We start from the raw sequence: 13,554 nt of genomic DNA on the forward strand, positions 1-13,554 counted from the left end.
GCAATGATCTTATTGTGGCAAGTCAAATAACCAAATACGACGAACATTATTTACCTCAAATTTCCTGTGTTGACACTCAGCGACACACACCATGGATTCACGACCGGCAACTGTGTCCACGTATCATCTAAACCGAAAACATAAGAACAATCTCTATATAGACAAAACAAAAAGCAAGAAATAGAGGAACCAGGTAAAATTTGTCGCCGTATTTGTCCTCCAAATCGAAGAGACTTTGCAACTGAAGGGCGACGTCCCATCGGCCTAGTCAGAATTGCTCATTAGCGGCCAAACTCACTTGACTCGCAGTTTGCCGTTCCATGATCTCCTCGTGACGCGTCGCGCATTCGTTGGCATCGTGATGACGCCCTAACATTCGATAAGCATCCTCTAAGCACGCGTAACCAATAGCAACTTCGACGTGACTGTCGCCAAAATTCTCTTGCTTGACCTCAAGACCGCGCTTGAGATGAACGAGAGCGTCGCCCGGTTTACCGTCGCGCACCAACGCCACTCCGAGATCGGTCGAAACAAACGCGATATCGGGATGATTCTCCGGATGACGTTGCAGACGAATTTCCAAGCTCTGCTGAAGAAAGTCCACGGCCCGCTCCCAATTCCCCAACGTCCGTTCGACGTTTCCCAATATATTCAAAGTAGTCGCCTTGTCGAGATGATCGTAGGGCAGCACTTGTTCCTGTATGCAAAGCGCTTCTTCGAGTCGCAGTCTCGCAATCGTCGGCTTCTGACTGACCAGGTATGCGCGCGCGAGCGACGTGAGCGTCAGAGCAATCAGCGGATGCTCGTAGCTGTGCAGCTGAACTCGAATTTCAAGAGCGCGCTGCAGCAAGTCGACGGCCAGCGCAGCGTTGACGGCCAGCGCAGCGTTGACGGCCAGCTCATCGTTGACGGCCAGCTCAGCGTCGACGGCCAGCTCAGCGTCGACGAAATTCGGCTCCAAGTTAACTCGTCCCAAGGCGACGAGCACCTGAGCCAGTACGTGCGACGCCCGAGAAAAAGTGAAGGGGTTTTGCTCGCAGATTGTCAGCGCTTCTTTGAGAAGAAGTTTTCCCCTGTCCGCTTCGCCGAGGTCTTGGTACGTGCGACCGAGTAGCGTTAGCATCGCTGCCGTTTGAACGCTTCTTTTGCCGTCCCTGTCAACGTTCCTGCTGAGTTGAAGTCCTCTTTGGAGAATCTGCTTCGCGTCTTCTAGCTGACCGACATCAAGATGAAATCGTCCGAGTGTTTGTAGGCATTGCAGATGAAGAGCCGGCGGCGCATTTGGATTCCTTTCAGCGCCAGCCAACGCCTTTTTCGCGTACTTAATCGCCGTCGACGTCTCAAAGAGATCGTCGTAGGTTTTCGCCAGATCCAAGTTGACTCTGCTAACAGTCACGGTGTCAGCATCTCCATAAAAAGCGAGAGCCTTTTCCAAATAGCCTTTTATCTGATCATGAACAGTTGCGAATCCTTCTTTCGTTGGCCTTCCCAAGCTGTCGAGAGCGTCGGCACACGCTACACACGCTTTGGCAAGCGTGCGTCTGACGTCTGTTCGAGATTCGGACGACACTTGGTCGATGACGTGAACGAGATGAGGCAGAAGGAAGAGTTTGAGCGAGGTCCCTTTCCTTTCGTCGGTTTCTTCGTCCGCTTTGTCGTAGCATTCGGTAAGTGCTTGAAGGATTCGGATTTTAGCTTGACTGTCGCTTTCGTCATTTGGGTTAATCTCCTCTGCAACGCGAAGAAGATTCTCGTCATTACGCGTTGCCTTTAGGATGGCGTCCCGCGTCGTCCTGTCGATGCTCAAGAGCTCGACAGCGACGTTTCTGAAAATAAATAGGCTGCACGCCTTCAAGGATGCTATATGCTGCTTCGTGGCCTTGACGTTTGATTGCTTAAAAAATTCTGTGAAGACACTAAAAGGGATTGGGTGAAGAGAGCAAATGCCGAAGACCAACAAGGACGCCCGAAGCGCGTCGTCTGATCGACGATAGAGCATCTGATTTAAAGCAATCTGCGTCACTCGCAACGGAGACAATGTGTCATCATCGGAGAAATTCTCCTCGATAGCCAGCTGCTTGCCCTTGTACAGCTCTTCCAGAAATTCCGAGTCCTCCCACTCAATATCCGCATCTTCAACGTATTTCACCACTGTAGCAAGAGACAACGGATGATAACCCAAAAGAGCTGCTATCTGAGCGAGAATGCCTTTGTTGACCGACTTGGCACATTCGCCTTGCGCACGGCGAAGAAGTTCCACCGAATCGCTTTCCGTCCAATCACGTGGCATGGAGATTATTTCTGCGCAATCGCCCGAAGGAAAGAGGCGTCTATCGCACGTTGTCACCAACAGTTTCCCTTTTCCCCATCCAGTGTCGCGAGGAAACGGCAGAAGCGTTTTGACCTTTTCGAAGAATTCGTAATTGAGGTCGTCAAGGATCAATAGCCACTCGTTTGCCTTCTTCAGCTCGTTTTGAATATTGCGAGCATGTTTTGACTCTGTGCATTGAGCAAAGTCGAATCCACCAGCCGGAGTCAATTCCTGACTGAGATCCAATAGGGTTCTCGAAAAAACTTCAGCCGATGACAGTAGCAAAGAGCCCGTTACAAAGACGGCATCGTAATCATCACTTCGTTCCTCCTTTTTTCGTATCCAACGATCCTGATACTGACGAGCCAGCTCCGTCTTACCGCATCCTGGCGGGCCAACTAAATAAACTCCACAAACAGCCTCAGATGATGTTTTAACGTTCTTGGCGATCTCCTCAAAATGAACGGCAATCTCCTCGAGTTTTTCGCTCATTTTAATTGAACGACGAGGACGGCAATTCAGGTACACCTAATAGATGAATAATTTCAAATGCAACATATTCAGCCACAGTGCCTCCACCTTTTTCACAATCGATTTCCTCTTACAATCTTCAGAACCTTAAGAACACAGCTCCTAACGCTTTCAGACGAGAAGCCTTCTCGGACATACCAGCCATGAAGTTATATATAGTCTCATAGGCGCTCTTGTGGTCCATTTTCACTAGTATTTCGTAGAGGTCATACAAAGTAATGCCACGCTTGCCGGCATCGATAAGTAGAGCTCTGGTCGGACTTCCCCCAATTCTGGCTGACTCGTTCTTGATCAGTTCGACTTCGTCTGTCGAGTACCTCAATCTCTCCTGCAATTCCGTCGCAACACCCCGCCAGTCTCGGTCGAGAGGATTAGGAGGATCTAGCTCTCGGCTCAGCTGAGACATTAGCTGATCGCAAATCCCGTTCAGCTTTATCTCTTTCGCGAGGGGAGAAACCATTGTTCCGACGAAAGGTGGTTAGCGTACGCTTCAAACATGGCTGCTCTTCGTACGACTGGCGAAAAGCCGCTGTCCTTCACTCTAGAAGGCGACGAGCGATACGTCATCGGCTCCGAAATCGGGAACTACCTTCGCATGCCGCGCGGCTCCCTATACAAAAAATACCCGGCGTTATGGCGCCGAATGGCGACAATGGAAGAGCGGAAAAAGATCGCCGCCGGATTCGGCCACGGCAACTTAGCGACAAACATCACCCTTCTAAAGCTTACCGAAGTGGACGAAATCTTGCGCGGCGAAGACGAAAAATACCGAGCGCCGGCGTCGGAACAGTCTCGCCAACGCCAACGTCAACAACAGGAGAAACAGCAGCTACAACAGCAGCAGCAACAACAGCAGCAGCAGCAACAGGAGAAACAGCAGCAGTTGCTTCTTATGCAGCAGCAGCAGCAGCAGCAGCAAACAACTGCAGCAACAACAGCAGCCTCAAGTCCAGCAACCGCCGCCGCACGGTAGAAAGGAACAACGGCAGTTCCATCATCATCGTCTTCATCAGTCGCCGACTCAGGTTCAGCAGGTTCCCGCTAAGCAAGCGAAGCGACTTCCCGCTTGGGCTCCTCCGTTGGCTGCATTGCCGGTCGGTTCGCATCATTTGGATCCCGTCCCTTGTGCGACGCCCATATGTCAGAGCAAAGTCGGTCAGAAGAAGATCGGCACCGCTAATTTGATGGACGTGTATGTGTAGGACTTTTCTTATATTCTTATATGATGATTACTTTTCGTGCGTGTGTGCAGGCTGGATGAAATGGATTCGGCGACTATTCGAGATAACGCGTCGCAACCGGAAGTATTGGTTCCAATACGACTTGACTTGGACATCGAAGGCCACAAGTTGAGAGACACTTTCATGTGGAATAAGAACGGTAAGAGAAGAGAATGGGGCACTTTGTTTCCATAATGAAGTCTTTCCTTTTAGAAAAGATACTTCAGCCAGAGCAATTCGCTCTCATCATGTGCGACGATCTCGATCTTCCCACTCACATTTTCATTCCAGCCATAGCCGGAGCCATTCGACAGCACTGCGACCAATTCTCTCCGGACGAGATTGCGTGCGATCACGAAGACAGACGAGTCATTATCAAAGTTCTCTCGCTCTCTCGTTCTCTCGTGTACCAATAATAAATGATTTCTTGTTTCGTTTAGCTCAATATTCACATTGGCAACATGTCGCTTACAGATCAATTCGAATGGGACATGTCGAATCCGGAGAACAGCCCAGGGGACTTTGCTCGTCAACTGTGCGCCGATCTGAGTCTGGGAGGCGAGTTTGCAACCGCTATCGAGTACAGCATTCGCGGCCAGTTGAGCTGGCACGCAAAAACGTACGCCTACAACGAAGCCCAATTGCCGCCTGTCGAAGTTGCTGTCCGACTCCAATCGGACGCTGACATGTGGAGCCCCAAGCTGGAGACCCTGTCTGATGCTGACTTGGAGAAGAAGTTGAGAGATCAAGATCGAAATACGAGGTATTTTGACGTTTTGGCGAGTGCCTGTCTTTTCCTACTCTTTTTTTTGTTCTGCGTACAGACGAATGAGACGTCTAGCACAAGCCAATCCAACTTGGTAGCTAAAGCGAACGATAATTAGTCTGTGTCTAGAATAGATAAGATGTTGAGGCCGATGAGGGCGAGGTTGATTGAGCTATTTATTACGAGAGAAAATATATTAATAGTGATCATACGCACGTGACTGTTGTCTTACCCTAGCATGCCATTTTCAACTGTTTTGATGTGATGAAAGAAAAGAAGAAGAGCAGAGAATAAATTGTTTCTCCCACTGGCTATATCAATAATTTCGTCCTTTCTGATAATCTGTTGCGCAAAAGTAAAAAAGAAGTAGCTTCGAAAGCCATTTTTCACTTACTTTGAAATGAGGCGGATGAGTTTTCGTCTGATACAGGCAAATGTTGACCGACCTTTGCTTCGGATCCGGCTTTTCCGGCACTTTCATACAATAATTACTAGAAAACGGATGTCGTCCCGGACGCTGAGGATTGGACGGCAGTTGAGCGTCCAAGTAGGAACAAGTCAAATGAAAAAGTATCTATAGAAGGCGAGATAGAATTTTCAGGAAAAGAAAAAGGACTTTTTGAACTTGGGTGTCTGTTGGAAGCTCTTGGTCCCACTCTTTTCCCATCCACCGACCGCCACGGTTCCAGCGAAAGCAGCTAAGCGAGTCACCTCTCGCCAAATCTGTTGTAAAATAAGATATCTGCCCTTTTGCTACGCATACCAGTCAGTGGCAGGCGTACCTTTGATTCTCTGCACAAGGTATTCTTGATTTGTAGATAATTCCAGGTGAGGTATCATGAGACGAAGAGAAGGCACCTGCTGCCCTTTCAAATCCCCCGTGTGTCTCAGAACGTCCAAACCCACCTCTGGTGAAAAATATCCGTTATAATAATTATTCTCTATTCAATCGGCTTCTCACTTCCAATCTGAACGTCTCCACTTCCAATGCTGGTTAGTGTATCGTTGACCCTATCAATTTCATACGCCAATCTATGAAATATTGTACCAGCGAGCCACTAGAAAGAAACATAACAACAACGAAGAAAGGTACAGGATGAGCCCATACCTTTCTCAAGTTCCATATCCAGTCAGTTACATAAGCTGGATTGATGTTGAATTTTCCCCACACCTCGTCGCTTCTCCAACTCCCCGAATTCCCATCGTCATCCTCTTTCAACGACGACTGCGGTGATCTCGCTGCCAACATATACTTCCCAAGTGAAGGCAAATCGGTGCCTGATCTCCAATACGCTAACGAAGGATTGTCAACAACTAAAAGTAAGGCAATGACAGTTTTTAAATAAGAGAGGCATCATCTATAATAAAGCATCTTACTGTTAAGATACTGTTCCTCTATTGTATCCTGTTTTCGTACGTACTCCCTGTAGGATCGAGCATCTGCTAATTTATCTAGCACGCAAAGAAGCATTAATTAACTCGTGATGAATATTGCTCATATAACCTGGAGATCCAGCCGTGCTAGAAGTGTCCCTGTATCGAAGAAAGCTATTGCTAGAAACAGAGTCACAAAAAGACACTCCCCAAAAAGAAAAGTATACTTTTGATCAGAGCCAGTGACGTCAAATAGTTGCGAGGCAGATACGTCAGCACTGGCTGGAGATGAGTGAGCGCTGTTGGACCCAGGACTATTCTGCGCAGTAGATATACATAACCCCAGTGATAAACAAAGACCATTCTTCTGACGTGATAGGGACTTCTCCTATTTCTGGGTGTAAATGACGAGCGATAAGGAGTAGAGTAATTGAGCGATGACGCAGGACTTGGAACATCTGGAGCGAGCGTAAACGTTTCCTGAAGCTGGATTCCGGGAGGAAGACCTGCATGCATATATATATATATATATATATTGATCCACTATCTCATCCCCACTCTTCTTTCTCACCAGCAGCTGTCTGATCGAGTCGCAGAAGCTTGGCTTGAGTTGGATTGACATTGACGTTCTCTCTCGATTGAACAAATTTCCAAAGGTAATGAGCAAAATCGAAAGCCGCGTTGAAAGCGAAGAAGGAAATTCCAGCAAATTCTAAATGGAACACCCAATCAACTATCGTTCGTGTCCTAAGGAACAACTCTTACCTATGTACCATAAAATCGGATGATGAACTACAAAGTAAGCAGCAAGGGTCTCGTATGACCTGAAAAGAGACTTTATCATTTGTCGGCGCCCTTGAAGCTGTCAAGAGACCCCTTACATTTCGAATAAGACGACGACGAGTAGAAATAAGTTGACCAGACCCCAGAAAAGCGAATCCTGCAACGTCTTGACGTCTCGTCTCTTTGCAAGCACCTTGCGGAGAACAGGAGATTCGAACTTTTTCATATCCGATCCGGGGTGTGCTCGCACGAATCGCTCGCCCGTATGGACGCTTCGTGGCCTTACATTGCAGCCGTTCTAGGCTGCGGATTCGGTCTGGGATGGCTGCTACGCGGGTACGCCAGCAAAATACCTAACGCTGCTGCTGCTACCGCCGATTTGACAGACAAAGCGTGGCAGGCAGGGACTTCCTAATTTTTTCACGCGAAAACCAAATTAAAAAAATAGATCGCGACGAGTACGGAAGAGTATAAGTTAGTGTTAGTGGTCCGAAACGATCTGAAAATGGGAAAGGGAAAAGTCGCGGCACAGGTGGCAAAAACGAAAAATTTCGACCGCCAAAATTTTTCTCAACAATTACCTTAGTGTTCGCACGCAACGCTGCATTGCTACAAGGCAATGCTCAAACGGGATCCGAAGACGCTCGGTCGCTGGGAAACGACCGGTCAAGCCAAAGTCGTTCTCAAGGCAACGGACGAAAAGGAATTGTAAGACTAGGGCCTGTCTAATAAATACAAATAAATAAATGTAATATATATATATATATATATATATATATATATATATATATATGTACTTTTTTTCTGTTTGCCATTACGTTTTGAGTTACTGTTTCTAAGGCGAGCTCAGTGACTTCTTTTCTCATATAGAGACGAGCTTTCTTTTCAAGCGAGACAAGCGGGCTTAGAGGCAGGCGTTATTCGCGATGCGGGACGCACTCAAATCGCGGCGGGTTCGAAGACCGTTCTCGGCGTTGGACCCGGTAAGTCGATCAAGTACTGCGCCACTTCATTGGTGCACGTACTTTGTTTAGGTCCCGCTCAATTGATCGACAGAATAACAGGCCATTTAAAGTTGTATTGAGTTTCAACTGTAGCAGAGCGTTGCTAATAAAGTTTGCGTCACTTATTGCTCGGATGGTTTACGGGTGTCATGATAATCTTAGGGACGGGCGTTACATTCTACATTGCATTCTTACAGTCAGGGATTGGTTTCAGGTTCTAGACATCTTTTTTCCCATTCAGACAGCTGGCGAATGAATCCTTGATTGGGCTTTATGTACGGCGTGCAGTTCATCACGTGGCTATGAGCGTCCTATAAGAACACAATCGCTATTTGCTACGGAGCAGCGTTCATGGACTTTCACCTGGAACGTCCACTTTTTGTATCTTATTAGAAAGGCCAGGAGCATCGCAGCACTGCGGCTCCAGCCATAATCACCGCATAGCAGCACTCGTCTTCCCTGCTGCAGATGGTTATCTGAAGCAGAATATTTCACTTACTACAACGTCTCATTGCGAGCGTATTGTACCGATGAAATCACTAGCCTTCTCAAAGTATTGGCTAATGTCGGCGTCATTTGAATCTTCAATCTCAATAAAGAATTCTGTGTGCCTTGACCTTGGGGGAAATATTCAATTGCACGTGGAAGAATAGGTGATTACCTTTTCGTTTCCTTAGATGATAGGCAGGACAGGAATGCTCCGATTTTCATTTTAGACATCATAGTGTGATTGGCTGCTTGTTTGCTTGTGCCGAGATAAACCAATTCCGGTAGAATTTCCACTGGGTGCACTTGAAAATTATCCAATTCTCTGGGAGTGAATGACACCTTTTGCGTTCTCAGGAAAGGATACAGAGCAGTAAATTTCTCGTATCCCCCTAAAAAAAGAGATGAATAATTGATACTGATTTCATCTACTGTACCTCTGAGAACTTTGACTGGGTCCTGTACTCCATTTACTGAGAGTAATTGAGCGCATTCAACGGCTGGACCTAGTAAAAAACAAATAAAAAAGAAATGAAATTGTTAATTAGACGAACTTGATTCGGTAAGAAGAGACGTTTTCCCATCATACACAATACAATTCAATTTCGTTTCCAAATTAATTCCAACCGGAAGTCGAAAACCGTCGTCGGACTAAACAAAGCATTCTGTCAAATAAAAATACTAGATTTCAGATATTTTATACCTTTTTGACGTGCTTCGCTGTGATGACGTGATCCAAATCGTACGCTCTCGAATCTCGAGCATCTAGAAGGAAAAATCTGCAGTTCCGTCTGCTGTTTCAAAGACGTGGCACTCTTTTACCCAATAAGAGCACGTATTCGGGATCGCTAACGTTCGGATAATCGCTGCACTGAAGAGACAGGTTCGAGATCGTGTCTGTGACGTCGAAAAGCTCTCACTTACACGATTGAGTAAATTATAGAGCTCGGTCGGCTCGCACAGCGCAATACAAGCCATGATTACAGACTTCGCTTTCCGCCGCTGCTATGACATCGTAGGCGCATGCGCAAAATTACATCGAGCCTTTAGCCCTTTACTCAAGTGCTCTCACACTACTAGCACTCGAATCCAAGATGTTTCTCGCTCGTCTCGCATCGCGAAACGGTTTCGCTCGGCACGCTCGAACGTTTTCGACGTCTCTCAAGGCAAGATAGAGCGCATTCAGAAGCGCGTACGATCGATTTCTCCACGTGCGCAGCGCGACGCGGCGAAAGTCGCTCTTCTCGGCGCTTCGGGCGGAATCGGTCAGCCGATGGCTCTTCTCTTGAAGCAGTCGCCTCTCGTGGGCGATCTAGCCCTGTACGACATCGTCAACACGGCCGGTAAGAGAGCAGTGATGCGCAGAGACAGGAGTCAGGAGCTAGGTTTTTATGAAGGTGTCGCCGCTGATTTGAGTCACGTGAACACGCCGGCCCGCGTCACTTACCATCAGGGCTTAGAACAGCTCCCCAAAGCGCTGGACGGCGCCGACATCGTCGCCATTCCGGCCGGCGTGCCCAGAAAACCCGGCATGACGCGCGACGATCTTTTCAACACGAACGCGTCCATTGTGAGACAGCTCACCGAAACGTCGGCTAAGTGCGGCGCTCGCACTCGCGTGTATGGCGTTGCTTGATAATGTGACGTGTACTGTAGTACTTGCCCGAAAGCTATAATGTGCATCATTTCAAATCCGGTGAATAGCACAGTACCAATTACTGCCGAAGTGTTCAAAAACGCTAAAGCCTACGATCCCAGAAAGTAGTTATAAGTCCATATATATGGTTTTGGTCTGCTATTCTTCTTCTAAGGATATTGGGTGTAACAACACTTGACATTGTGAGATCAAGCACTTTTGTTTCTGGTCTACTAAAGGTAATTTAGTTTGCTATGTATGTCTAAAGATGATCTGATGTTGAGATGTGAAGAATGTTGATCCACAAGACGTGTCTGTGCCCGTGATTGGTGGACACTCCGGAATCACCATTCTGCCGTTGCTCTCACAAGCCAATCCCAGCCTTTCATTCGAAGCGGCGGAAATTGAAGCGCTTACTTCACGCATACAGAACGCCGGGACCGAGGTAGTTGAAGCAAAAGCAGGAACTGTAAGAAAGCATCCGCAAGAAGAGCCAACTTGTGTATCTCTCTCTCTCTCTCTCTCTCTCTCTCTCTACCTTCTTCAGGGCTCAGCGACGCTATCCATGGCTTTTGCTGGAGTTAGGTTTGTCACTTCCATTCTAGAGGCACTCAATGGAAAGGAGAACGTCATTGAATGTGCCTTCGTGGAGTCCAACGTCCATCCGGACGTGAAGTACTTTGCTACACCGATACGATTCGGGGTAAAATATTGATTTCGTTGATTGACTCATTCATTGACTTTTTGAATGGGATGCAGCCCAATGGAGTGGAGGAAAATCTTGGAATAGGAAAGCTCAGCGACTTTGAAGCTCAGAAATTGAAGGAGGTGAAGCAATTGCGTTTCTCTATAAAACCAAAAGCACTTGACTGCGTCATTTGTTTCAGCTCATACCTGAATTGCAGAAGAACATTGCAAAAGGGGAAGCCTTTGTCAAGCAGTAGACGCCGTTATGTGGACTACCTTAGTTTGATTTTAGTTTGTTGGTGTGGTTGTGCGAGTGTTCGTGGATGTCCATGTCTTATATATTTCGTCACTTTTCCCCCACTCAATTCAACCCAAAGTGCAGCATTGCCATATAGTTTCGCTTTCGGTCAGTTTCCTCACACGAACGCACAACCTGTCAGGTCGTGGAGGCCTGAAAAAAATCAGGACTTTTACCGGGAACAGACCTGAAGGCATTGAGAGACTTCAGATGGGATAGATTGCTAGATGCGTGCGTACCTAGTAAAGCAGCCAAAGACAGTCGACTCTGGATTGATGTACAAGGGATTCTCATTTGGATTGACTTCCATTATGAGACGGTGCAGTTCACCTGAAGCCCATTACATCAGAGGAGACTTCCCCATATAAGCAAAAGGACTTACTTCTCACTGAACTGATATAGGCCAAGTTATCCTCATAGGTTGAGTCAAATAAATACCGACTTGCTGGCTCTAGATCTAAGGGCACATCTATCAGACGAACAGACACAGGCCAAGCTGCAAAATGTTCTCTTACTTTTGGAATAGAATCTGACTCCTCTAGACGTCCTGCAACAGGAGCATAGAGTGTTATGATAATATAGTCCGCCTTCATCGAGATAGGGATGAGACAGGGCATCAGCACAGCTAATGCGCTTGGTCTGGATGAACAAACAGATATAGGGAGAAAAAATTACTTCGTTTCCTGAACTGGGAAGAAAGGGTCTATCTCACTGGATCAAATACCAAGAATTGACACAGCAAATGCACTGCTTCGTGGGTGGCATTTGACGACAAATTGTACAATTTTGACATGCAAGACTAAAATAAAACGAAAAAATTAAATAAAGGTAATCTAATCTACAATAGCCTCTTTTACCTCTTTCTTTTGCGACAAGACGTGGGCTTTTGCTTCTGGACACGCATTTGCATGGGACAGCTCTTCCTCCGTTGGCGTTCCCACCAAATCCAATATCTTCTCCACTTGCAACATGGGAGCAGGAGCCTGAAACAAAATCTCCCTACCCAGCATTTCGGCAAAAATGCAGCCAATTGACCAGACATCAACTAGCGAAGAAAAACGTGTCCAGAAAATTTATATTTCTCTTGCGATTTAGACTTACTTGCAGCATCGTAGTGCGGCGATCCAACAAGAAGTTCTGGCGCTCTGTAATACTGAGTGACCACCTAAAAAATTAGAAATAGAATATCTTTTATTGGTTAGATTTTTTCATTTACCTCCTGCGTCATGTAAATGCTTGGATCCGGATCAGCCATTCGCGCCAAACCAAAGTCACATATTTTCAAAAGCGAATTTCCGTTCACGAGCAGATTTCCGGGTTTGAGATCTCGGTGGAGAATGCCGGCCGAGTGAAGGTATCTCATACCTGTTAACGAAAATAAATAATTAAATAAACCAATCTTAATTATTAATTTAATTAATGCACCTCGAAGAATCTGATAGAGGAACAATTTGACGTGCGATTCAGTCAGCGGGGATGCCGAAACGATGATTCGATGCAAATCGGTATCCATCAATTCAGTTATCACGTAGCTAATAAATATTAAAATTTCGAATTAAGGAGCAAAACGCCAAAGAAGAAGACGAAATTTAATCAAGAAAGGATACACTTCGTCGAAAAGAGAACTCAAAGGCTTGACGATGTCAATTGCACCGAGTACCTGCGAAGACCACGCCCATTCGTGCACGTGGAGCGAGCGCCGCGAAAAGGGGGCTGTACTCACGTTCTCGTTTTCGAAAAAGAAGAGCATTCGAAGTTCGCGCAGAACGCGTTTCGACGCGACGAGAGTATCGAAAACGTGCGTCATCTTCTTCAGCGCGACTTGACGTCCCGTGCGCGGATTGGTGACCGCCCTGGAATGCGGAATCGCCGATCGAAAAACGCGACCCCGCGAACGCGCGAGCCTACCAGACGACGCCGAACGAGCCGAAGCCGATCGGATGATCGAGATTATCGTCGCCGGCGGCGGAATTCGCGCCGAAAGGCGACGAATCGCTCGAGCTGAGCGGACACGTGCTTTTCGTCGATGCCGATTTGGAGGAAAAGGGGAGGATTGAGGGCGGTGCGAGGGTTGCCATTGGTCGTTGCGTTTCGATTGGAGTTGTCGCGTTCAGATAGAAGGGTCCATTCGTCGCGCGACGAGGAAATAGTAAGGAATCAGCGAAGTACCGCCATCGAGCGGTGGCGGTTACTATGCGCACGGTAGTAGCGGCGCCCGGATCTTTGTCATGATGACGCAGGCGACGCTCGCGTTAGATAAACGTAACATGTCCGCAGTCGTTTGGGAGAGAGCGATACGACCTCATTTCGCCTTTCTTCACGATCGGCTATCCGTCTGTAAGGCGTTCATCGACGCCCTATATCGACGACAGCTACTCGGCGTCGAGGAATATCACAAATTGAACGAGGGACCCGATTCGATGACGCGCGCCGACAAAATCGATCGTTTGTTACTCGA

General features: G+C 47.2%; 7 protein-coding genes across 8 annotated transcripts; 3 read left to right on the top strand and 4 right to left on the bottom strand.

The window, feature by feature from the left end:
• Positions 1-96: 96 nt before the first annotated feature.
• Positions 97-3,365, bottom strand: LOC136187005 (uncharacterized). 2 transcript variants are annotated; one of them, XR_010669817.1, is made up of 4 exons: positions 2,981-3,365; positions 2,891-2,928; positions 191-2,839; positions 97-127 (listed from the first exon to the last, which is right to left on the bottom strand). XR_010669817.1 is itself a non-coding variant. In XM_065974504.1 (3 exons), the coding sequence occupies exons 1-3, from the start codon at positions 3,300-3,302 to the stop codon at positions 269-271; spliced, it is 2,931 nt and encodes a 976-aa protein (XP_065830576.1). In that variant the 5' UTR covers positions 3,303-3,365; the 3' UTR covers positions 97-268. The 2 variants fall into 2 exon arrangements, 1 of the variants encoding a protein (XP_065830576.1); XM_065974504.1 differs by having other exon boundaries at positions 97-2,839.
• On the top strand, positions 3,335-5,043 carry LOC136187006 (SWI/SNF-related matrix-associated actin-dependent regulator of chromatin subfamily B member 1-like). The gene is made up of 6 exons (XM_065974505.1): positions 3,335-3,636; positions 3,857-4,034; positions 4,095-4,222; positions 4,276-4,442; positions 4,503-4,825; positions 4,887-5,043. Exons 1-6 carry the CDS (start codon positions 3,339-3,341, stop codon positions 4,924-4,926), a joined length of 1,134 nt encoding a protein of 377 aa, XP_065830577.1. The 5' UTR covers positions 3,335-3,338; the 3' UTR covers positions 4,927-5,043.
• Positions 4,708-7,211, bottom strand: LOC136187336 (transmembrane protein 209-like). The gene is made up of 14 exons (XM_065974915.1): positions 7,084-7,211; positions 6,968-7,026; positions 6,774-6,914; positions 6,575-6,708; positions 6,430-6,521; positions 6,333-6,382; positions 6,206-6,280; positions 5,937-6,142; positions 5,790-5,886; positions 5,611-5,736; positions 5,454-5,551; positions 5,223-5,402; positions 5,061-5,170; positions 4,708-5,000 (listed from the first exon to the last, which is right to left on the bottom strand). The coding sequence occupies exons 1-14, from the start codon at positions 7,209-7,211 to the stop codon at positions 4,943-4,945; spliced, it is 1,554 nt and encodes a 517-aa protein (XP_065830987.1). The 3' UTR covers positions 4,708-4,942.
• Positions 7,212-7,245: 34 nt separating this feature from the next.
• On the top strand, positions 7,246-8,114 carry LOC136187264 (peptidyl-tRNA hydrolase 2, mitochondrial-like). The gene is made up of 5 exons (XM_065974838.1): positions 7,246-7,385; positions 7,434-7,517; positions 7,572-7,693; positions 7,856-7,968; positions 8,020-8,114. The coding sequence occupies exons 1-5, from the start codon at positions 7,251-7,253 to the stop codon at positions 8,067-8,069; spliced, it is 504 nt and encodes a 167-aa protein (XP_065830910.1). The 5' UTR covers positions 7,246-7,250; the 3' UTR covers positions 8,070-8,114.
• On the bottom strand, positions 7,819-9,531 carry LOC136187259 (serine/threonine/tyrosine-interacting-like protein 1). Its single transcript, XM_065974832.1, has 9 exons — positions 9,400-9,531; positions 9,298-9,346; positions 9,179-9,240; positions 9,030-9,126; positions 8,913-8,981; positions 8,651-8,867; positions 8,518-8,606; positions 8,353-8,465; positions 7,819-8,300 (listed from the first exon to the last, which is right to left on the bottom strand). The coding sequence occupies exons 1-9, from the start codon at positions 9,451-9,453 to the stop codon at positions 8,187-8,189; spliced, it is 864 nt and encodes a 287-aa protein (XP_065830904.1). The 5' UTR covers positions 9,454-9,531; the 3' UTR covers positions 7,819-8,186.
• LOC136187254 (malate dehydrogenase, mitochondrial-like) lies at positions 9,507-11,185 on the top strand. The gene is made up of 9 exons (XM_065974828.1): positions 9,507-9,641; positions 9,695-9,818; positions 9,873-10,074; positions 10,132-10,236; positions 10,287-10,350; positions 10,404-10,580; positions 10,659-10,814; positions 10,871-10,939; positions 10,999-11,185. The coding sequence occupies exons 1-9, from the start codon at positions 9,570-9,572 to the stop codon at positions 11,053-11,055; spliced, it is 1,026 nt and encodes a 341-aa protein (XP_065830900.1). The 5' UTR covers positions 9,507-9,569; the 3' UTR covers positions 11,056-11,185.
• LOC136187251 (serine/threonine-protein kinase NLK-like) lies at positions 11,115-13,302 on the bottom strand. The gene is made up of 12 exons (XM_065974825.1): positions 13,005-13,302; positions 12,820-12,949; positions 12,704-12,756; positions 12,522-12,628; positions 12,313-12,461; positions 12,198-12,261; positions 11,954-12,141; positions 11,809-11,895; positions 11,612-11,735; positions 11,479-11,553; positions 11,336-11,426; positions 11,115-11,283 (listed from the first exon to the last, which is right to left on the bottom strand). Exons 1-12 carry the CDS (start codon positions 13,172-13,174, stop codon positions 11,235-11,237), a joined length of 1,287 nt encoding a protein of 428 aa, XP_065830897.1. The 5' UTR covers positions 13,175-13,302; the 3' UTR covers positions 11,115-11,234.
• Between the last annotated feature and the right edge of the window lie 252 nt (positions 13,303-13,554).

Source organism: Oscarella lobularis, chromosome 5, assembly GCF_947507565.1.
Source record: "Oscarella lobularis chromosome 5, ooOscLobu1.1, whole genome shotgun sequence".
NCBI classification, from domain to species: Eukaryota; Metazoa; Porifera; class Homoscleromorpha; order Homosclerophorida; family Oscarellidae; genus Oscarella; species Oscarella lobularis.